General features: G+C 42.3%; 2 protein-coding genes across 4 annotated transcripts; both read right to left on the minus strand.

The window, feature by feature from the left end:
* Positions 1-1,692: 1,692 nt before the first annotated feature.
* On the minus strand, positions 1,693-19,176 carry LOC114568682 (SNF-related serine/threonine-protein kinase). 3 transcript variants are annotated; one of them, XM_028598313.1, is made up of 9 exons: positions 17,998-18,283; positions 15,797-15,917; positions 14,087-14,453; positions 13,420-13,638; positions 12,106-12,352; positions 7,056-7,197; positions 5,429-5,641; positions 5,131-5,265; positions 1,693-4,043 (listed from the first exon to the last, which is right to left on the minus strand). In XM_028598313.1, exons 3-9 carry the CDS (start codon positions 14,207-14,209, stop codon positions 2,747-2,749), a joined length of 2,376 nt encoding a protein of 791 aa, XP_028454114.1. In that variant the 5' UTR covers positions 14,210-14,453; positions 15,797-15,917; positions 17,998-18,283; the 3' UTR covers positions 1,693-2,746. The 3 variants fall into 3 exon arrangements, with proteins under 3 accessions (XP_028454114.1, XP_028454115.1, XP_028454113.1); XM_028598314.1 differs by lacking the exons at positions 15,797-15,917; positions 17,998-18,283 and adding an exon at positions 19,115-19,176; XM_028598312.1 differs by lacking the exon at positions 15,797-15,917.
* Positions 19,177-20,573: 1,397 nt separating this feature from the next.
* rpl14 (ribosomal protein L14) lies at positions 20,574-24,407 on the minus strand. The gene is made up of 6 exons (XM_028598391.1): positions 24,306-24,407; positions 23,602-23,703; positions 23,412-23,506; positions 22,730-22,829; positions 21,267-21,320; positions 20,574-20,669 (listed from the first exon to the last, which is right to left on the minus strand). Exons 1-6 carry the CDS (start codon positions 24,306-24,308, stop codon positions 20,610-20,612), a joined length of 414 nt encoding a protein of 137 aa, XP_028454192.1. The 5' UTR covers positions 24,309-24,407; the 3' UTR covers positions 20,574-20,609.
* Between the last annotated feature and the right edge of the window lie 275 nt (positions 24,408-24,682).

The following is a 24,682-nucleotide window of genomic DNA, read 5'->3' on the forward strand; positions in this document are numbered from 1 at the left end:
AATGATTAGTGTAGCTTTAGGTGCAATTTGGAGGTACTTATGCTTCCACTACTACATTTCAGAGGATAATATTGCAGTTTTAATACACATTTAAGGAAAATAAAATACTGTTTTGCATCAGTTCAAATGTCAGTTAAGGATTAAGTTGAATAAACCTCTACTGTTAATGCACACTGACATGCCAGAACCAGATAATCTGTCTGCTGCTGTGATGGTAGTGTCTGTAGATGGTGTTTCCCTGGCTGTCTGCCAGATGAATGCCCTTAATACCACACAGCATCCAATGTAGAAACCACAGAAACGTATCTGGACTCACATAGCTGCCTAAACCTTTGAAAGGTGAAACATGTTCAACATATTTGGTATATATTGTAAAACTAATGAAACTATTAAACAAACTAATAGAGATGTACAGAGAGAGGTAGAGAGAGCGAGATCAGGTGGCAGCGATTTTTCTGTGGGTATACAATTTGATTCCAGCATGTGCCTCGGCTCACACACATGACATCATCTTCTTTCTGACACACTATCCTCAGTGGTCCATTCACTTTTTGAATCGCACATGGCAACCTTGTCACCTGCATCGTGTGTGTGTGTGTGTGTGTGTGTGTGTGTGGGTCACTCGCTTAGGTACAGTATGGGCTCATCTGGTCTGATCTAATTTCCTCCCAGCTGGCTGATGTGAAACAGTAGCCCAGATGTTGTCGAGATTACAACTCTCTGCTGTGTTCGGAGGAAAGCTTCCAGACCGTTCAGGAAAATAATCACAATGGGAGAATTTGTCCTGCACACAGGCCCATTCCGCTCCTCCGTAGCGATAATCCCTCTTTTTTTCTGTTTACACATATCACAGATGACTGACAAATACTGGTTTCGGCAGGAGGATGGTATGTCACTTTTTTGTAAGCAGTCTCTACACTGCCAGGTATGTACATAATTATAGTAGTAAATACTAAATCTTTTATCTTCTTTCTTCACATTTTAAGATTCAGGATCAGTTCTACAAAACCCTATGTAATCTTTTAATTTCTTATATACTCCAAATTCCTATACATATTAACTCAGACATGACCTCAGTGTGCTGAATAGACCCTATACGGCAATGTAGTAAATGTTCATTTAATCTCCAAAAAGACAGATATTTGTAAAAAAAATAAATCACTCTGATTGGCTCATATTTATTAACTCTGGCAATATGGCTTCACAACAGATTTCATTTTAGTGTTCATTAAATACCTCACCCTACTGTCCCGAAACCTATGAAAGGTGGATTGGTAAAAGAAAATGAAGGTGCGCTTTCACAACTTTCTCTCAAAAAAAAAGTCAAGAAACAGACTCCTTTCACATCATTTTATTTTAATAGATCTCTATCATATACATACAGTACAATATGCTCAAGACAGATTTATTCATCCATTTATGTTGTACATTTTGCAGTCGCTGGTATTGCTGTGAGGCTACAGTAAAGTGACCATTTGAATGTTACTCAGGTAGATACAGCAGTTGGATTGACCTTAGTGATTAGGAATAAGGTTGCTACAGCAAAACACATGCACTGTCAAGTTATATATTCCACTAGGGGTGGGTCACACATCCAGTTACACAGACCGATACTTGGAAGGGGCAGTGTTATGTTCAGTTGAAACCCCTTTGTTGTTTTTGTCCTGGAATACGCTACAACAGTGGCTACCGTGATCCTGGACAGCTACGGGATGTACATGGTTTCGGTTACACCTAGAAGTCAGTCTCTTTGAATTTAAAGAGCTGCCTTTACTTGTACAATAATTTAGTTTAATTTCAATGTTCTTTATCCTGCCATCAAACACATTTCTAGCTCTGGGTTCAACCGAAAACCTTGAATATCCAGTAGGAGTGACGAATAATGGGTGTATAAGGATCTAGTATTCAGGGTTCTACTGCAATACAACTTTACGGTCAATACTACAGGTACAGAGTACTGTTAGGAGGTTATTCACATATGTACAAACTCTGCCATGTAACCGCGCAGAGACTTGACAAGTGAGTGTGCCTTTTCTTTCAGAGTCTGTGGAGACATGTTCGAGATAGAAAAATAAAACGGTGATAGACTACAAAATACTGTGTGCCACCATCATACTTATGTGCTGCTGTCCATTTTCACCCCATTCTTTGTACTTACTGGAATGAAAACACAGGCATTAACTCATTCAGTCAGAATAAAAAAAAACAAAAAACAGTACAAATTTAAATCTTTAAAAATAATGGTATTAAAAAAAAACAGCATCAAGTACAACAAAAGACGATATGTAACATGATACTAAAACTCATTAGCCTTCCCTTTTATCGGCTTATGGGAGTGATATAGGTGTGCCTGTGGATGTGCACAAAATGTGTACATACAGTGTATAGAAGTGTGTGAGAGCAGGGATGTGAGCACCTCCTGTGTCCATTTCCATACTCAATGTCTCTTATTTAAACACACCAGCGGGTTAAAATGTTCCGTTAGTGTCCCGTTTAATCGGCTGAAAGTGCTTCACATACTTGGCATGGCACCCAGTCTCCTCCATGGAGACTTTTTGCGTCTGTAAATGTGCAAAGTAGGCATTTGGACGTTCTCCCAGTTATCCACCGTTAAGTGCTGAATTATAGGAAACGGCATCAATTGCAAAGCGTAATGTGAACTCATGGGCCAGTGGTGACATGACTTAAAAACAAAAGCAAGATGAGAAGGGATGTATAGATGAGCACGGAGGAGTGTGGAGGGGCTCTAGATGACCTGGCAGCAGCTGTGTGGGGTGGGAGTACAGAGCAGACCCTCCTTGGGGCTCCGGTGGATGTTGACGGACAGAGTCTTGTCGCTCAGAGGCATCTGCAGAACGCGGTTCTTCATGTTCCTGTGGTTCTCCCTGGCCAGGTCCAGCTCTCCCAGCCTCAGCGTGGCCGTGCAGGGGCCCTCCAGCAGCGGGTCTGCCAGCGCGTCTCCGAGCGAGGGGTGGTGGTGGTACGGGTTCCCCCTGGGTGAGGGGCCACCCAGTAGTGAGACCTTATCCAGGCTACCGGTGGAGCCGCCCATGCACATCCTCCACATGGGATGGTCCTGGGTGTCCCCCGCAACAACGGCACCGCTGCTGCCGCCACCTCCCCCTCCCCCACCCGTCAGGTTGTGGAACTGCGAGCTCAGGCACAGGCTCATCAGCTTTAAGCTTTCCACCAGGCCGCTGGCAGCTTTGGCTGTGCCCTTGCCTTGGCACGAACCTGATCCAGGACTGGCAGAGCTGGAGGGACTGCCCTGCCCTGACCCCCTTTTCTCTCCATGCTCTTTCCTCCCTTCTCTCTCATCCCCTTGTCCACCTACAGTTGCCGTATCTGGTTCATGGTGACTTTCTGTCTCATCGTCACTAGTCTCTGAGCTGGGGGTGAAAGCGGCAACCGGTGCTGTTAGACCAGCAGTGCTAGGTGAGGGTACGAGTGTTGGCGGCGATGGTATTCTAGAGTTCAGATTGAGGCTGAGGCTGGGTTTGGGTGGGCCGAATCCATGCAGCTCCCTCCTCTCCTCCTCTTCCTCATCCTCTTTATCCTCCTCGTGAATCTGATTAAGAACCGGAGCGCTCATACGGGACGTCAGCCGATTACCAGAAGAAGACGTAGATGATGAGGAAGAGGCTTTGCAACGAAGCACCACCTGAGCAGGTAGTGCAGAAGCGGATAAACCTGTGTCTTCCTCCCCCTCTTCTTCCTCATCCTCCTCCACGCTGAAAAGACTGGGACTACGAGTTTTGCAAGGGCCCGCTGAGGTCAGAGAGCCCAGCCTGAGGGGGTTGGAGTGGGGCTTCCTGAGCCCCCTCTCCTGGTTCTGTCGTGCAGACTGCTGCTGGCTGGATGCTGGGCTGTGGTGCTCCTGCCGCTGGCTGAGGTCCAGCAGAGCTGTTTTGGGTCTGGGGCCTTTATGGAGGCTCTCAGCACTGCGGGCGGGTGACTGTGGCCCCCCGGGGTGGGAGATAGTCGGACCCCCCAAGCCATCACTGACATCCTGGTTAACATCCACTCTGGTGGGCCAGGACTGCCTGTGAAGGGTGAAACACACAGAGAAAACAAGGTTTAGCAGGTTGAACAGAATGAGCAATACTGGTATGTATGTATTTACATTATTTGCTGCAAACGAAAACAAAAAAGGAAAAGTACAACATTTTGGGAAATATGCTTATTTGCTTTCTTTGCAAGAGTGATACTGTAACCACTCTTGTGTCATCAAGTAAAGGAGCAGGAGTGAGGCCTCCTAGCTTAGCATACAGGCAGGGGAAACCTGCTTCTGTACAAAATTAATAACACCAATGAACACATTGTATTGGCAAAAAATATTTACAGCACATAGTGGAACTCAACCTAAAAGGAACAAATTGTCAATTGTACATTTCTAATTCAAATATACTATAAACATAATATATTAATATACTATACACATATCATTTAAGATCCATCCCACAATCAAACTTCAGAATAATGAATGGCCATATTTTACATGAAATACGTACTGTACATGCTTTAGTTGTCCACTGAATGAAAAACCAATGAATTAGCATGGTGCAAACACACTTAACCAGATGAGATAGGCAAAATAATAGCAACTGATTGGCTAATTATAGATTAGCAAGCAGTCTTGCTTGGTGTATGAGACATGAACCAAAAGAAAGGTAGCATGGTCAGTGTCGCAGACTACAGAGCAGAAAGTTAATATCCTATTATCATATTTTTAAATGTTGCCATTTAGTTGCGAAATGCCAACCAGATATCTAGCGGTTAATGCTAAAGAGCCAACCCAACTAACCTGTTTCATAAATATTCTTGAATCTCTTACATTTTCTTTAAATTCCACTTTCTCAATAAGGAAAAAAATATGAGCTGTTTACTTCAAGATATTTTTGGCAGCACATCCCTGATAATGTTGCTGATATGCAAACTCTCTTCTATTATCAGTCCGTCTGTCATTCTGTGCTGAGAAAAAAAACAGGCTCCTTCTCTCCATCTGCTGTCAAACTTGTCTTTTAGAAACTGACAGGACACAGCACTGCAGAGGCAGCACTCTGTCCATCTCGAGGAATGTGTGTGTGTGTGTGTGTGTGTGTGTGTGTGTGTGTGTGTGTGTGTGTGTACCTGAACTGGGCCTTGCTGGGGCTGGGTGATCGTGTCTGGCTGTGCTGCTCCTTCTCTTGCCTCTCTCTTAGCATCCTCTCAGCCAGCAGGTAGTATGTAGCTGTGATGTGGTTGTACTGATTTGACTCCAGAGCCCTGAGAAGATGGAGGGACAAATCACTTTGAATTACAAAACACACACACAAGTACACAAGCGCACACACCCACATTTCAACAATGCAGATCAGCACCAAACCCAGCTGCATGTTTTTGTGTGTGTGTGTGTGTGTGTGTGTGTGAGAGATAGAGGGAAACATACTCAGTTATGGTGTCTCGGTCTGTGATGGCCCCCAGCACCATACGCTGGATGATGAAGCCGTGCTCCTCCTCCGACAGGCTGCGATGGGACACCAGAGGGGTGGACAGCTTGGTGGCTGGGGAGGGGTCGACACCTTGAAGCCATTTGTGGGCCCCGATCTCCTCTAGGGTCGCTCGTTTCTTGGGGTCCCTCTGCAGCATACGGGCTATAAGGCTGGAAGGAGGGACAACAGAAACATCTGGTCACTACTCCAGCTGTGTTTGGATACACACCAATATTCCCGTAGTATCTGGGATAATTATGTCTATGAGCTGGCATTAGACCGTTTTAAATAAACACCAAGGTTAGGCAAACTTATCTGGAAGAGGAAATAAAGGTTAATGGTAAAATGATTACCCAAACTGTCCGCTGTAAACATCCATCACAGTTTACAGACCAACTTCTGTGGAAACTTTGACCCACTGTACTTGCCGTACTAAGTTTAAGAATACAGTTTTCCTGTGAAATGTACAACATTGTGATATGCTCACTTTCGTTTCACCTCCAAATGAAATGGATTTGATAAACTGGCCCAACTGTTGGCTTGTTTACAACCTGTCCGATCATCTGAATGCTCACGTTTCTCGCCCCACTGTTGAAGACAATGTTATTATCACTGATAAAAATAGGGGCCGCAAAATGCCTTTGAAAAAGGATACAAGACCCAAGTTTCAACAAACCAGAGATTATTACAATGGCCATGCAGTACCTACATAGCATGTATATTATTGGATGTTAACATATGTTAGCTGGTAGCTACATAGCTGATAAACGAACCAGTGATTGTGACACATGAATGAAGCAGCTGATGCCAGTCAAAAATCTATTAATGGATATTCAGTGCCTTCTACCTCCAACCAAAGGGATACAACGCACTTTATTCAATAACATGCTCTTGGTGTAATCCACCAATACCAAACTCCTCTGGCATGGCAAATGGTTAAATACAAAGAAATTAGATAGCAGTACAAAACTCACCTCTGCAGCTGATATCCCACAGCACCGTTATCAGTGTTTGCCTTTAAAACCCAAAATCAGTCAAACCCTACCTGGGATTATCCTGTAAACAAGCTATCCACCTTTACTATTTGTTTTTGCAGTCCAGCAAGGGGTAGTGTAACTAACTTCACTGGCTAAATCACGCTCACCAAACAGGACGATGTGCTGTTTCTTGAAGACCACATGCATGGGCAACTTGTTTAAGTATCAAACAAACAAACACATGAATCAGCATGTCATTAAATAATTAAAAAACTAATAAAGTCATGTCCAAAAACAATGTGGTTTCAAAGCTACAGCCATTCAAATTGTATTCAGCACCTATTTTGCCTTGCTCTGCTCTGACGCATCGTTAAACCCTCACAATGTTAAAAATAGAGGGCCGATTTTAAAGGGTGCATTAGATACACTTAACACAGCATCTCTGGTGGAGCGGACAGACTGCAGCGCCGAGTGAAGCAGGACAACGAGGAGCAGAAGCGAGGCCGCTCCTCTCTTTTCGTTCACACATCTATGAACATGAAATATGCAGCGCCTGCAGAGTACTCCGTCCCATCTGTGCGGGTATGTGCGCGTGCGTGTTACTCACTCTCGGCATGCATGGGAGATGTGTGGCGGCACTGTGTATTTGCAGTCCATGATCATAGTGAGCGTCTCGCTGTCGTTGGTCTCCTGGAAGGGGGGCTGACCGCAGACCAGCATGAAGAGGATCACCCCCAGACTCCAGATATCTGCAGAGACACAGAGAGAATGGCGTATGCTCATACCAATGACCCTTTGGTGCACATAATATGCAAACTAAGTGTGAATTTGTTTAAAGTGGATGGCCTCAGGAACTAAAAAAAGATTAAGGATGACAGACCAAAAAAAAATGTCCTTTCTGCTTAGTGACCTAGATATAAAATAACAAGAGCTGCTCCCCCCCCCATCTCAAATAAAGCATGAATCATATTCGATCAGAGCCATTTCCATAAATATGTACTGGGTTAGGACACATCTGTCTAACCAAGGATGAGGCTCTGCACTGCCGCCGGTGTCATGCTCACACACACATGCATGCACTCCCACACAAACGTACAGTCCTGGGAAAATGGGTTAACGTGTTCATCCCTCAAAGCTTCAGACAAATGCTAATTTCATGGAACAGTTCTCTTGGTCCGATTATCCGTTTATGTGTTGAAAGGAGCAACTTTTGGCTCCGGGCGTTTGCTGGCGCTCTGGTCAGCGGGATGGTCCACTGACACACATTCTGCAGTTGTACACTGACTACGAGCAAAGAGACAGTGACAGAAAAGCATTCAGTGTGTTGACCCCTTTTTTTCCACAAAGACTTTAAAAAAAAAAAAAAAAGATTGCAAGATTTTGGGCTTTAAAGCTACAATGTGTAAGAATTTCTCCCATCTAGCGGTGAAATTGTATATGACAACCAACTGAATATTACTTTCTAGCCCCTCCCATCCTGCGGTGGCCCGAACCCGAAATTAGCTCTTAGTATCTCCATTGTTTACACACAGCTGTTCTAGCCACTCCAATGTTAACTTTGGTCTTGTTGCTTTGCCTGTCGCGTTGTCGTTTTAATTCTCATTTTCACTTCCCTGGCGAGTAATCTCCGCCTGGCATTCGTCACGGTGCCACTGAGTGTAAAAGGCGGAGCTATGTCCCTCTTTGGCTAATGGATTTTAAAGATGGAGGCGCTACATGGCTGCTGTAATTGGAGCGACTCGCTCATATGTATTCTGAATGGCAGATTCTGCGCTTACGAGAATACTTTGATTAGTTGGTGGAAGTAATTACACATGAATGAGCACATATTTGTGAAAGAACAAAGGCTTTTTTTTTGCTAAGAATCAACTCAAAAAATTACACAACGTAGGTTTAAGTGAAGTAATGCAGTCTGTAAGTAAAAAAAAGTAGCAGTTAAAGCATTTCTTCTTCTTTGCGAGCAGCATGAGTATCAGCAAAAGTCAGTTGATTTACAATATCTTTCCTCATTTTTAAAGTTGCATTTATTGATCTTTTTTTGGCTACTTTGGGGCAGCGTTAAAAGCTGGAAACACAACACCGACATATCACCTTATGAACTAGACACATTCAGCAGACAAAGCAACAAACGCATTCATTAGGAGATGTGATTCTGGCCAGCTGGTTGCCGATTTTGCCGCTGTCTGCCATTTGGTTCTGGGCAGTAAACGTGTGGCGTACGGGTCTATCAAAAACTTAACTACCAGCTGCCCACCACAACAGTACAGCTGCAGCCGTAAAACCAAAACAATGAGCTCAAAGATGCTAATGTAATGCTACGTAAAGGTGAGGTGAACTGCAGAGTTGAATGATTATTCTCTGTGGCGTTGTCGCCATGAGCCACCACTTTAACATTACACAGAATCATTTGACTATATAATATTAGTGATTGCAGTGATCACTATTCGAACCAAACAAAGTAACTGTGTGACTTTTTCTCTTAAATACATTGTGTTGATGACGCTTTCTGTGCCATCAGTTCTTCATATGACTATTAAAACCAGAAATGTTAAATTACTTCACTTCCAGCGAAGCAGATAACTTATCATATCTATTACTACCTTGAACAGACCCTGCATTTATGTACAGTAGCTTGCATCCGTTTGATATATTAAAGACTTATTCTGCACACAAAAAAAGGTGGTAAACTGAGTAAACTAAGTGGGGTTATCCTCCCCAACATCCCCACTGATATGTCTTCAAATCACTGCAGTTTGCCAGGATACGCTGGAGATTGCAATCTGGTAAATGTGCCCGTTTACTGTGGGTGGCGAGTATTTATTGCTCTGAGGCTGCGAAGGAGCGTCTCGTACTGCTGATGAAGGGAGCAAACGCTGCTGCAGTCCCCACCACCATCCCCCTAGCCAACGTATCCTAGCAACCGTGACCCCGCTCCCTCATTACTTGCGTCAGCTGTCCGCCAAACTTCCTTCCTCGATAACTTTATTTATAAACCAGATGGCGGACAACATCTCTTGATGATGACACCTTTCGCGTCACTGCACACTAGCATCACTTGAGCTAACGATGCCGGCTACTTATTGGCGACAGCTGGGAGTGTAAACATCCCTTTGTGCTGCCCCGTGTCACATTTTAACACCTATGGTTTTCCCTGAGATAACCCACAAGCACTTCCTTGTCTTGGGGGGCAAGTTCAGCATCCTGTCCTGCTGATCTTTATGCAACGTCTTTTTCTACAAAGTCCTACCACTTGTGCATATTCATTATGCACAGATATGTGACCAGGATATGGTCTTTGTAATTGCTATCAGGTAAGTTAATGTTTTTTTAGTGCAGCTTGTGCTTCTTGGTGAGGAAACAGAAATCTATATTTAACTTTCCATTTACTGGAGACGAAAAAGGAGAGAGTCCACACACTGCATAACATCAGAGGGCAAAAGGAGGCAGACATCTTTTCATTGCTCTTAATAATGTTAAACTTGTGATTTCATTCTAATTTTTTTTGCACAAGAACACATTTCACATATTATTCTATCCTCCAACTTCTTTTTATTCACACACTGTTTCACACCTTGGGAACTATGACAGGTCTACCCAAGCGTGTGAGAGAATGATTTGTTGGTAGACGCACTTGAAACCTTTTTTTCTGCTTTATTTTGCACTTTGTGCCTGCTAATTGGCTCCATCTGTATGACTGACTACTGGTGCAACACCCCCCCCTCTCTATTTGGGATTACTTTCCATCTTATATTATTTTCAGCACTTAAAGAGCAACAAACTCCAAACAGGCTCAACTTGAGACAGCCTCTTTATCTCTGCAACAAACCGGGCTGGCCGCCACCTGGCACGTCACCTGCAAAACTCAGCACCCTACTGGCTGTCGACAGGTAGACCTTGGCAGCAGTGTAATCCCAGGCCAGGTTACCTCGAAACCCCGTAAATCGGGACTTCTGGCCTCCATTCAGCCTGTGTTCCACATCAAACTGCTGCCGCTGATAGAATCACGCAATGTTACATACCGGCTGGCTGGATAATCCCCGCAATCAAAACATCATCATCAACTCGGCTGAATGAACAAAAGCGCACAGGCAGTATGAACACTCCAGAGGACAGAACACACACTCAGTGGTGCAGTGTACGTGATACGCAGGTACTGTGTACGCCATATACCCACTAGGAAAGTAGGAAAGACCCCGTCTGTGTTGCGAGTCACCTAGGAACATCAACGCTGTTGCTTGACGGTCCTTCTCTGTGCAAACATGAAATTAACTAATGTGAATCACTAAAGTAGATATGAAATGAAAGCCAACTCAAACTACACTCTCATTATTTTCGTAAGCCTGGCCCTGAAGCTACTGCAGCTTCGGGGGGCACTGCAGCAGACGGTTACGTTACAGAAACAGAAACCAAAAATGAGCCAGATGAGGCTGATTCTTCATGCTGTAGAGTTAAAAAAAAAAAAAAAAAGATGTATGGAGTTGTTGCTCTGGGACACGGGCGAAAATGAGGCTAGGAGGGAAAAATCACAGTATACTCACTACAAAAAAAACTAGACCACACACACACACACACACACACACACACACACACACACACACACACACACACACACACACACACACACACACACACACACACACACACACACACACACACACACACACACACACACACACGTCATCTGAGTCTCAGACAGGCTTTTACAGGCCACACATATCCAGCTACTCACACGATCATCCCCCAAAAAAACCCGCATGCAGTTAAATTACTATTATTACTACACTTTCAATATTTGGGAGCAGCTTATCTGCTTGGCCTGCAAAAGAGACTGAGACAGAGCGAAGGCAGACAGAAAAAAAAATAGAAAATGCTTCTCTCTTGCTCTGACGCAGTGGCCTCTGGATAAACAGAAAGACTACTGATGCTTTTTCTCGCCCTGTCTCTTTCGCTCCTGTTTCTCTCTGCCGTTTTTTTCCCCCCCTCGACCATTCTTTCACCCCTCGGAATCTGCACGCCTCTGTTTCATTTCTTTTCCATTACATTTTTGATTGAATATCTAAGCTGTGGCTCAGCAAGAATCGGTACCACTATCGATGGGAGAGGTGGAGAGGCGGAGGGGTGGTGGTGGCAGTGGCGTTCGGGGTGAGGCTGCTTGAGAGTGCTGAGGAAACCAATTTCAGCCTGATTTGATATCAGATTGTATTATACACAGACAGGCCATGACAATGAACGTCAACCGCAGACAAAAATAAACTGCAGGTGTAGGTCTGCAATTCTGTGGATAAAGTTGTAGTCTAATTTGCAAGCTGCCCGGTACACTAACAAGAGCTGATCTTTGAGCAGATCTCGTCCTTCTATCAGCTGGCTGATAACGCTGCCTAAGTTGTCTGCAGGGCCCATCCAAAGTACTATAGGCCATTTACAATATATTCAAGGTGTATTCATAGCCATGAGTAGGTCACATCTGCACAGAGTGTGTGTGAATGTGAAAGCATCAGTTAACCAGGCTGATAGGCAGTGTGTACCATGTCCTGTTGCTGGCAACGCACACTGGACTACGGACTGAGACAGTAAAAGCTGTAATAACTACCTAACTTTTGATGAATCAGCATAGATATCTACATAGAACTCACTCTCTGCCAGCTCTTTAGACTCACCCACAGCAGGAGCGTCATACTCGTCCCCCAGCAGTATTTCAGGAGCGGAGTAGGCCAATGAGCCGCAGGAGGTGTTCAGTGTTTTCCCGGGCTGAAAGCGGTTGCTGAAGCCGAAGTCGGTGAGCTTGACGACCCCCTGCTTCTCGAAGAACACCACGTTCTCTGGCTTCAGGTCCCTGTGCACCACGTGCAGCCGGTGACAGTAGGAGATGGCGTGGACAATTTGGGCAAAGTAACACTTGGCCACCTTGGAGAGGAGAGACAGGAATGGTAGCAAGCAATAGTAATGTATCTCGGCAATGCCTTTGTGGGCTCTTTAAAGCAGTAGTTTAACATTTTGGATTTGCTTTCTTGGTGAGAGATGAGAAGATCAAAACCAGACTAGCCGTCTCCTCCCTGTCTCCAGTTTTTATGCTAAGCTACGCTAACCATCTTCTGGCTCTCTCGCTCTATACTTAATGGACAGAAATGAGAGTGGTATCATTGTTTTTATCTAACTCTGTACATGAAAACTATTTAAGCGTGCCTCCTTAAAAGGTGCAGTAGGTAAAACTAACTTTCTGTCATATTTGCTGAAACTGACCCTATGTTCCAGTAGAACAGTATCACTGCTCATGCACACACATTCATTCTCCCATGTGGGGGGAGGGGCTTAGAAGACCGTTTTGGGCTTTAGCAGAAAGGGGGGAGGGACTGAGAAGTTGTCGATGTTCAAAGTCCTGGATCTTCGCAATCCTACCTACGGCACCTTTAAATGTTATCTTTGTTTAAGTTGGGGGAAAAAATGAAGGAATTTCATTTCAAAGAATTTTCAATTTCTAAATTTTTTCTCTGCAGTATGACATGCACAAATCTCACCAAAGATGCCAACTCTTATTTCAACTTATTTTACCGCAAAACCATCTTCAAACCTGCTTATTGGCTACCGCATCAAAGCCACTGCTACCATTGCAGAGTTTGAGAAAGCCTCATCCCTTTTTCCCTGCTGAACTTATACTGTTAGAGCTTTCAATGTCACACAGTTGTCTCCTGGAGTGTGTAATTGATTAACTTGAAAGAATCGGTATGCGCAATGCATTGGTGAGCTTCTAACTACCTTTGAAGTGCCCTTCACTGCATTCCCACAAAATAGTCTAAACTAAAATAAAAAAAGAGCTACATCTACATCCTGCCCCTGGAGACTTGAACTTCAGTTATTCTTATTCTTTCCCAGGAGAATAAATATGGACATGATACTTTACTGAGCTCCTTTCTCTTGCTTTTTTTCGAGCAACCCCTGGAGATGGTAGCGAGTCCCCAAGTCAGGTAACTCACCTCTTCAGTGAGGCCTCCGTCGTGCTTCATGATGCAGTCGTACATGTCTCCTCCGTCTCCCAGCTCTAGGATGAGGTAGAGCTTGGTGGCCGTGTCGATGACCTCGTACAGGCGCACCACGTTGGGGTGCTGCACCATCTTCATGCAGCGCACCTCCTGGAAAAGGTGGCCCCGCGCCACCGGGTCCAGCTTAGTCTTATCTATCACCTTCACTGCTACCTAGAGGAGCAACATAATGTCAAATACAGAACTGATGACATACATCTGTCCCAGTCTACAACTACCAGCAGCAGCTTTTGCATACTGTAGAGGTTATTGATACTTTCCGACTGAAGCAGCTAACTGCTGATGTGTAGAGCCGATACTAAAGATGTTGCAATGGTTATCAAACAGAAACATTACAAGTATTTAGTGTTTTGGTCTTCGTCAGGTGGGTAACGCCTCTAGGAATGCCACTGAGAACATCATGTGATGGTAAAACATTCACAAAAGCCAAGATCAACACAATACGTTGGCAAATCTATCCACGCATCTCACGTATGAGACATTTCTCAAATATCTAAGTGTTACTCATCACCCTTCTTTGGTATGTCTGTCTCTAAAAGGGTGAGGCAAATCACTGGCACTTACGCTTTGCACTTGCATGTACAGAAATGGGCAAGCGTACCTTTTCCCCAGTGAATACGTGTCGGGCCAGTTTGACTACAGCAAAGTGTCCACGGCCCAGCGTCTTGTCCAGGTCATACAGCCCGGCGATCTTCCCGTCGTGATGACGCTTGAGCCCCGCCATCGCTGCTGGTGGACGCGGACGGAGGAGCTGCCTTCTGGTCTCCAGTCAGTTCTCCATCTCCTCCTGCGTAGGCTGAAGTTAGGTGGAACTTGGTTGGGGTGAATTTTGGACCAGCTGCAGGTTTCTCGAGGTAGTTTCAGTGATTTGATGATAAGATCCCCTGCTGGATGGCAGCGGCAAATATTCACAGAGCTTTGTCCTGCTACGCTGCCACGTGCTCACTTCAATCCCATCTTCTTTTGATCTTAGGGTGAAAATGGTACAAGAGAGAGAGAGGGAATCAAAATTCACCCATTCATAGTGACAATATAACCCTTCAATGAATCTCTACAATGAATTGAGTCACTGCTTTGGAGGAAATCCTGCTGAACCCTGAGTCATGAACCTGTCTGATGATCTGGGATCCTCAAGGCCACATTCTCTGCATGTTAGTGTCTATTTTATAATTGGATGAGTTATAATAGTGGAAACAAAGAGTTAATTAAACTAAGACTCTACAGCTCTGCTGTCAGCGTGCGAACATGCTCACAATGACACTGTCATGTCATGTTAACATGCAGATGGTTAGCAGGTATAATGTTTGCAAAGTTCACCATCTTAGTTTATCTTTTTAACATTTGGTTATTAGCACTGAACAAAGGTACAGCAAACGCTGATGGGAATGTTGCCCGTTTTGCAGGCATTTGTTCATAACCAAAATATTGGATGAATTAAAATTAAAATGACGTTGCCAACCCCACGCTGCTAGAGTGACTATAACTGACATCTGGGTGCATATAAGCATATCATTTAACAATAAAATCTGTTATGATTGTGAAATCAAAAAGGTTTCCAATCTTCATTTACTACAAAACCAAAAAGCTAAATTAAAACTTAAAACTAGTAGTCCCAGACCCAGAAGTGTACCACCCAACACATGGCCTGCATCATCAAATATACTGATGACTCAATTTTCTATATGGATAATTGGGGACAATCACTGGCATTGGATAAGAGTAAAGTTTGACTCGGAGTCCTCTTGCATATACAATTAACTCATGTAAGTTTCGACGAGACATTTCTTACTTTAATTTATACACTAAGCCTTACCAGGGGTCTGTAACGCAGCTTTGATAAAGGGAAAATACAAGAAAGGTAGGTTCAACTAACCAATATTTGTATTATGATTCATTTTTTATATTATTTCATTCAAATTAATTGTTTAGTGTATGAAATGTCAAAAAAGAGAGTAATAAACAAGTTCTTAAAACCCCAAGGTGATGCCTTTAAATGTTTTGTTTTGTTAGAGGAACAGTCCAAAACCCAAAGACATTCAATTAAAGAAATTAAACAGAGAAAAGCAGAAAATCCTTACATCTGAGAAGCTGGAACCAGAAAATATTTATTTTTTTCTTGATTAAATGATTCAAATAATTAATGTATTCATCAAAACTATGGCAGACTAATATTCTGTTAATCTACTTATCAGTTATTGACTATTTTTTTGACTATATTTAGAAATTCTTCATAATGAATCTGTCATTTGATATGTTCTGCCCCTCAAGGATGACAAAACTCTACTATTCTACACTAATTCAGCTCACATACCACTGCGCTCACATTTCTGACCCTCCGCTCTGTTCACCAGAATACAGCGTGTTGCTTCACAGCCCTGATTATGAAACAACGCCTCCAGGGGAGGCACGCCATTCCTCCTCCAGGAATCTACCTGCGTGCCAAGAGCACAGACACGGCAGAAAACACACAATGAACAGGCAAAGAGGAACATTTCTGGGTGGTGATCCTCGTCTAGGTGTGTCCCACTCACCTGGATCCACAGAGATAACTGGCAATCAATCAGGCATAACTGTTGCCAGGGAACACGCCTATCAACATAACTAGATACAGTAAGATGAAAAAATGAAAACGTCTCTAACCCACTGGCAATCTGTGGTTGCTCAAAATGAAACTTTGAAAGACTAAAAAGTTCTTCGGGCTTTTTATGTGATCCTCAGTTTGAGGATTGTACCTGTGAGAAAAGAGTCAGTGAGTCATTGTTCTTATAATAGGAGGATGACATCTCTATCTGTCTCTGCTCTGTGTCTCACACACACACACACACACACACACACACACACACACACACACACACACACACACACACACACACACACACACACACACACACACACACACACACACACACACACACACACACACACACACACACACACACACACACACACACACACACACACACACGTCAGGACAGGTTAGGGGAGATCAACGTGGGCTGTCGGGTGGTGAGCTGTTGTGTTGGCCTGGGTCAAACCAGGATCTGCTAGTCTAAATCCGGACCTCTTACCTCAAGCGTGTGTTTTTAATCACTTGATTGGTTTAAAGATGGTTGACATTGCAAGTTAAGAAAATGCACTTGATGTCCATGTAAACAAACAGTTCAGCAGTGTACCAGTCGTGTACGCTTTGTGGTCGGTTATGTAACTGTTCGATGATTTACAAGGTAGTAGTGTGCATGCGTGCACCCAAACTCACGCATATGAGGTCAAGGACCTGTTATATAGGATCTGCTCCACTCTCATTGCCCAGATTCAAGATAAGAATTGGGGTTTATCAAGTCTCTGGTTAACTGGAATCAGTTTCCTGGTCCAAAATACAACCTTGATTAAGATATTAATGTGTCAAAGTTGTTAAAGTCTGTTTACAAGCAAAGATGTTGACACACTGCAGATGGTAAGCAATTTAAGATGTAATACTGGTACAGAGATCTGGTAGATGTTAAGGACAATAATACAGTGGTACCAAACTGTCTGCAAAACACCACTAATACTATTTTGTTACCAGTTCAACCGAAGACATAGATATTTTTATGTATATATAAGCCTTAAATTACAGAGTAAAAACTAAAGATTAGCTTAGAAAAAAATTATCATTTTAAGTAGCAGAAATGTGTTTTTTTTCCTGCTGTCCTATCCTAATACTCTCATGGACCCTCAGAATGTACTTGCAACCCCTTCCAGGGATCACTGTACCCAGGTTGGGAACCACTTCTACTCGTATACAATATGACAGAAATATATACACTGGAGGGAATATTATAGGGACACCACAGGAGTGGTTGTGACATTAGGTGCTATATAAATATGGTAAATCCCTACAGAAATAATATAGGAACAACGTAGTGTGTTATTCTGTTGGACTCAGTACTTTTTATTTTCACACACTGAATATAGGCAGCTTTTAATAAGACTGTCATATGCATAGAACATAACATTTATTTAGTACTGAAAAAGACACTACATTATCTTGTAAGACTATAATAAAGATACCTATGAGAGGTCACTGTAAACTACACAGTACCACAGGAACACTTCCAAGTCCCTATAGTTGGATCATATAATAGAATTATAGTAGCATCATATGTATGGTAAATATTTCACTACTGTCAACTAAGTGGAATATCAAAGGGCTGTGCTGACCATTCTACACAGATCAGTTATTATCACTGCATAGGTGCTACTGTCCATATGGGACCCTTCCAACCCCCCTCTACTGTCAACATGCCTGTTGGCTGCATCCACAATAACACAACAGCGCAGACCAGCCTGCGCCAATAGCACACACATGAGAGCTGTGAAGACACGGACAGCATGCTAACACGCGCTTCGAAGGATACGCATTAAAGAAAAAAGTCCCCCCAATATCCAAAGGAGCCAAGCTAAACTTGACACATACTACTACAGGGGGGCCCCACACCATCAGCCTGCATGCGCTTCACCAGTCCTACTTACCACAGAGGAATCTGAAGCAGCGCCAGCCGTCCTATCTGTTCCCTTTCAAGCTGCGGATGTGTGCGGGGCGACGCGCGGTGAGCTGCGTGGTTTAACCGGGCTGATATCCTCCGGCAGTTTAACACTCGGTACCGACTAACAGAAGACCGGCCAACGATTATTCCAGTGAATCCGTGTGTAGAGTCTGTCCCACTGTCTTCAACTCAACCTCCGTCTTTCTCTCCCCCTCTCTCCACTTGCTCTTAATTCAGCTGCGTCAAAAACACTGGTAGCAGGATACCACAGGACGTTTGGTTTTCAAAATAAAAGCATGTCCTTTATTAGTTCTAGTTCAATAGTTAAGCTATGAAATAAATCTTTTAGTAACGTTTTGAGATGTAAAACGTGATTTTTTTTAATTTGATAAGCATGTCACCTTTTGCTTTGGCTTTCAGCTTCTTTCCTCACTTATTTATACCTTTTGGGAGTTTTAAATAACTTCCTTAACAGAAAATCAACCACTAGGCAGTATGTTTAAATCATTTTGATCTTCAAATACTACAAGCTTTCAACAACAAATCACATTTGATTAGATAAATACACTGTCGAGTTTTTATGCTAAATCACAACTTTCTTACAGGAAAAGAGATATTTAAATATGATATGAAATAGTATTTACTATGGAAATTATATAAAAATGAGAATTGCTAAGGCAAAGAAATAACTCTAAAACTGTGAATAACTTGCAATGGCCTCAAAGCCTATGTATTCATTTTTTCAAAAAACATTGAAATCGGCTGCACTTTTTATGCTGCCCTACATTATATAAAATGGGCACTCTTTATGTATTATTTTATTTTGAAGGACAATTGGCCTGTTTTCCAGTGTCATTACTACTGAATGACAGCTCACTCACTGTGCATCCGCAGCTACCATTCATCACTGACGTCAGAACTACGCTCAGAGAAAAGCGTGTTTGACAGGCCTCATAATAACACAGAATGTACTTTATTTATCTTTACTTGACCCATGTTCACATAATTTAAGATATTTAAACGCAACATAAACTGTGAAATAGATATATGGCTCAGTCAGGATACAGAAGAATAATGGAGGTAATTATCAGCTGTTATCTTACCTATTGAGTTGGCCCTCCTCGGGCCTCCTTCAACACCCCCTCCTTCCTCCGCCACATTTCTTGGGCTGTCAGGGAGGAATCCAACGCTTGGTGTGTGTGAGAGGGTTGGTGTGTTGGCATTAACTGTTATGTGTCCCTGTTCTCTAATCTGAACTAGCTGGACAATGTTCAAGTGTGTGGTTATGTAATATTTGCAAGCTCCTCTCTGGGAATTGAAGGAGAGCCTGTTTAGCTGGGGACAGGATCTCCTACTATGCTAATTCATCTCAGCCAGGACTGGGCTGCAAAAGCTCTGTAATAAGATTTGTTTTCAATGATCATAGGTAACAAGTCAAGGCCATTGATGAGTGGTGAGCGACACCAATTAAATTAGAAAAGTAAGATTTATCTGTTCCTTTTAAATAAAAAGAGACAAAGAGGTCAAAATCCAACATTAGCTGCAACTGCCATCTAGTGGATGTTTGAGAAAAGGGTTCCAACACAACAATAGAATATTATTTTGTCCAACGTTTCACTTTATATGAATTTCCCATCCTATTTCAAATCAAACGATTTACTTTCCTGTCGTGAATCAATTTGGATCAAATTAAGTCCTAGGCCAAGACCAGATTAGGAAGAGTAAAGGTCCTAAACACGTCAGTATTTAGGTTAAAAAAAACACCTACAAGGTCAAATGTAAAGTAGATCTGAACCAGTGATGAACAGGTCATCAGCTTAGAAACTCGTTTCTATTCCCTTAAAAGCAAAAACAGCAACACTAACACAGGAGAAAACTGTCCCAAACATTAAAATATTTAACAAAACTGATAGAATTTGGCACAGCTCTAAATAAGAAAACTACACCTCTGTAAAATTTCATACTACATAAATGGGTGAAAACATAGGGAAGTTGGGTGGGTTAAGATTATAACTCCGTTCCTAAACTACTGTTGCTATGTGTTTAAGTGAGTGAATTTTAAGTGGATGCTTTTAGAACATCCTTTGGTTTCATGACTGTTCAACTGGCAACTGAATCAGTGTTGTCTGTATGAGAAGCATGCTACCTCACAAAAACATGTTTTAACAAGAAGCTCTACAGATATGCACTACACTGCTGGACAAAACAAAGCTTCAGACTACATTCAGTCTTCCGCAAAACAAGTGGATACATCAATTCTCATACAAATTTTAAATAGACTTAACTTGGCCTGAAATGGCTTGTACTATAGTGTTAACTGACCAAATGTGCCACAAAATACAGCCGCTCATCAAAAAATATTTAGTGCAAATTGCATCATGTGTTCAGTTCAAGAGTACATTCACCAGCACCCTACACATTATGGTAAATTGTAGGTTTCCATAAAATGTTACGCGTCGGAAATTGAAATTTACCAGCCCATCGTTTACTCATAAACGAAAACATCTCTAACTGAGCCCTTGCATGTTTACGCAAGTGGGCAAAGAAGAGAAGACACGGATGAACAATTGAGCAGGGCATTTATTTTGTGAGAACTGTTCACTTCTTTGCTGCCTCCTTCTGGAGCTTCTTCACCTCATGCTTGATGATCTTGTTTCTCTGCAGAGACAGAAATTATGAGTGCATTCATTAAAAATACTTAACGACTGCTGTAGGATTGCTACACTTTAAACTAATTGACACTTAAAACTGAAGTGGCATTATTATTGTTAAGGCACTGGCACAATTAACTGACCAATCATTCATTTTAGTTTAGTCAGCCATTTATGAAAAGGCTGGTTACACTGATTACATTTGACGGAGCTGTATCCAACAGCAGTACAACAAGGCCAGCATCACACAGCAAGGCGGATAATAGTCAGGGTATATTTGAGAGCTGGCCTCACTAAACCAAATATGCTCACCCATCTCATACAAGTGGAAATCTTTAAGTAATACATATTATATGAACATCATCAATAAGGAAGGAAGGAAGGAAGGAAGGAAGGAAGGAAGGAATGAATGAATGAATAAATAAATAAATAAGGCATAGAAATGTACAAAGGACAGTTGTGACATGTGTGCTCAAAATCAAAATGTTTTCCCCTCATTTGTTTGTACCAACATCCAGGATTAAAACATGTTTTGCTGGCCCACTGGTTTTGCATGAATCAACTCTGCCTAAATGTGGTGATTTGTGTTGACTGTTGCACTTACCATCCTCTTGGCCTTCATCACCTTGTAGCGGTCAAAGTCAGACATTTGGGCCCTCTGCAAAGATTACCAAAAAAGAAAAGGTCAGGGATACAACCGGTTTTCTTAAGAATCACCTTAGCGCACGCACCAGAATTCAGTTTTAGGAAGGATGGACATGTTCATTGGTGGAGTGAACAGTAGCTGTGCTCCATTTACATTCAACACCCTTCCAATGGTAAAAAGTGTGGTAAGTGGTAAAAGTGTGTTAAACAATCCAGAGTTTCCCACAGCTGTTGAGGGGGATGTGGGCGGTCTCCTCAATACAAATACTACCCCATCAATCATCAATAGAAACCGATTTATGAAATACAACCTTTACCTTCAGTTTAAGGCAGACTGTATTTCACACAGGGTGGATCATACATTTACACCATCAATTACTATCTTAATGATCACAAACAAGACAACAACCGGATCGGTCCGGCTCAACTCAGTCGTTAACAGTGATCTTCAAACAAACATTCTTTATGGTAAATAAAGAAGCACTAGGGTGATGTATACAAGCTGGATGAAGATTGTACACCAACTACTGGATTAAATCGACCAGTTTCCTGGAGGGTGCCCTGCAGTTGTTTACCATGTTGGTACACATGGCATTTTGTCTTGATGCATGAGCAGCATGTGCAGTATTGCATGTTGCATGACGTGGCAATGAAATGAATCCATTAGGCACTAGCCACCACTGCACCGGTCAGGTTTTGGATTTTCTTAACCGGCACACCATCAAAACATCTTCATATCCTGAATACCACCCAGCTGCTCAGACAACTGCCTCGGGTGAGATGGAAGCCAATGTCTTCATTTACCCATTAGCAAATTCCTAGGCTTTAAGAGTCATGGATGGTATGTAAATTGTACCTCCAGTTTACAAACTAATAGTTTAACTGCATTCACATCCAAATTCAAACAGTAAAACCAAATATGGATTAAAAACAAACTATACTGCCAGTTAGAAATGGTAACACCTCTTAACGGAATAATCTATGCTATAGAAGCCAAGAAATCCAACAGGACAATTAAACTGCTACTCCTGACATTATGTGATGAGTGAGTGATAGACAGATATATACACACACATATATATTTATTTCAGTGTTTCCTCTATGTTGATTTGACCGTGGCAGCCCCCCACGGCAACATTTCTGCCCCCCACGGTATCAGAAATAGGGCTGCATTGTTAAGAGTGCATATCAGAGAACGTTTGTATTTTAGGTGCATTATTTACATGCTGAAGTAGTTACACTGCATTAAGATAATGTAATTAATAGTGGGTTTATTGTTATTTGCTACAGAATGCTTAGCCTATATGTCAAGATCAAAGTTCGCCTATATAGTAACTAAAAACACTGCTAAAACAATCCTAAAGGAAACACTGAATTTATCAAACATTCTAATCTCTCCAGAAACTGAAACATAGCCTTTACCTTCTGTCTTGCTTCGATCTTCTTGGCCCAGCTGCTTTGTGCCCACTTCTGATTGACTTCAGCCTTTTCCCAGGCTCTCCTCACAAACTTCTGGCGGGCACTGTAAACCATTACATACAGTCAGTACTCATTCTAGAGGCATCATCATTAAATGTTGGCTTTATAAGGCCCTTCAAAGTTGGCCATGTGTAAGGTGATGTGATGACAGTTAATACAAGACATTGAATTCCAGGGGGTCACACTGGATGCACTTATGTGCATATTTGCAGTACAGCGTGGACACATATTTACTTGACTACAATGATAGACCACCCTGTGAAATGCTGTGACTGTACTTTTAATTTTGGTAAGCTGGGTTGACCTTATTAATGACAGAAAATATCAAAAAAATATGTATGTTTTAAAATAGATTAACATATGTAGCCTGGTAGAACTGGTAAGTACATCATGGGTGGTTGTCTTTTATTTAAAAAAAAAAAAAAAAAAAAAAAAAGACAATAAATCTTCACTGCAATATGCATGTTTCACTTCATAAAAGCACTAAATGTAGGAGTAAAACAATCAAATTTGCAATCAAGCAGTATACATCCTTAGGTATGTTCATTTGGATTAGAATGATGATTGCAATCAAATCTTCCACACTCATTTTACTATTAAGAATCTGACCAGTGTTTCCGTTTACCTGTGAGGGACTTTGATAACATAGTCTGTAAGCTGCATGCACTTGAAGGGCATGGATTGCCTCTTCACGCCTGTGCAGGGACCATCAACAAGAGCCTAAAAAGCACAGAGCATGCGAAACAATTTAGATCAACAAGGCGAAAGGTGAGGTCAAAAACACTGATCCATCCACTGTTCTACAGAACGCTCACCCTATTTTGGTCGATGACATCTACGATGGCCACCAGCTTGCCAGCATGGGGTCCGAAAGAGATGTAGGCAACACGGCCGATCTCAACGAAGCGTTTAAACACCTGAGAAGACACCAGAGAGCTGCACATCAGAAAGGCCTAGCATTGAAAAGAAGGCGGTCTGTATTGTAAGTGGACAGTTTGGTACAGTACAGTTTTAGCCAACTAAAGCGTACACACAATAAACTATTCCTGCGACAACCAGTGTACGTTTGGAGGCTGATGAACTAACGTTAACTTTACCCGAAGCATTGTAGCATTGCACTGTACAACAGCAGCTTATAACATTCGACTAGCTAATGATTCTGCTAAGTGTGTGCCGTGGGACTATATTGAGCAGAATGTATAACACGTTTTTAAATTGAAAAACGTTGTAAACGTAGGATAAAAGCATTTGTTCTGCGGACAAAACAAGTGAAATGTGTTCGCTTAACCGAGCAGTTCTCGGCCTTCTTAGCCCGATGGACCACGTTGTAGTACGAGCAGTAGCCGACATCTTACAAAGCGTTAAAACTTAAAATAAACCTGCATACCCATATCAAACACTTAACAGATATGCGTATGAGTGTGTTAGAAATACACATGACTCTTTGTTGTTCCAAAACAATGACATATATAACAAGAAATTCGACATTGAAATGCTAAAACTCTCACGGCGAGCTCACCATGATGGCAGTCCGGGAGCAGAAAGGACGTTACAGGTTCCGCCTGGCGCACATACGGCTTCCGCTTATTCACTACGCATGCGCAGTCACTCTTGGTTTTATATTGTTACATGGGCATCCTAATAAAGCTAATCATTGTTAAAATGATTATATATTCGAAAGCGTTCGACAAAGTAAGCTTAATATGACGCAAAATTGTAAAATATGCACTGGGCAGCCAGGTCAAAACGTCTGCGTCACATTATTTGTTGCCTTCACAGACAATATGAAATATCGTTATTATTCTATAGTAGAATCATCCCAACACATAAACAGCTTAAGTGGTGGTTGTAATTCACAACGAAGAAAGCCATGATTTACACAAAAGTTTTGTTTAG

Source organism: Perca flavescens, chromosome 14 (assembly GCF_004354835.1).
Source record: "Perca flavescens isolate YP-PL-M2 chromosome 14, PFLA_1.0, whole genome shotgun sequence".
Lineage (NCBI taxonomy): Eukaryota > Metazoa > Chordata > Actinopteri > Perciformes > Percidae > Perca > Perca flavescens.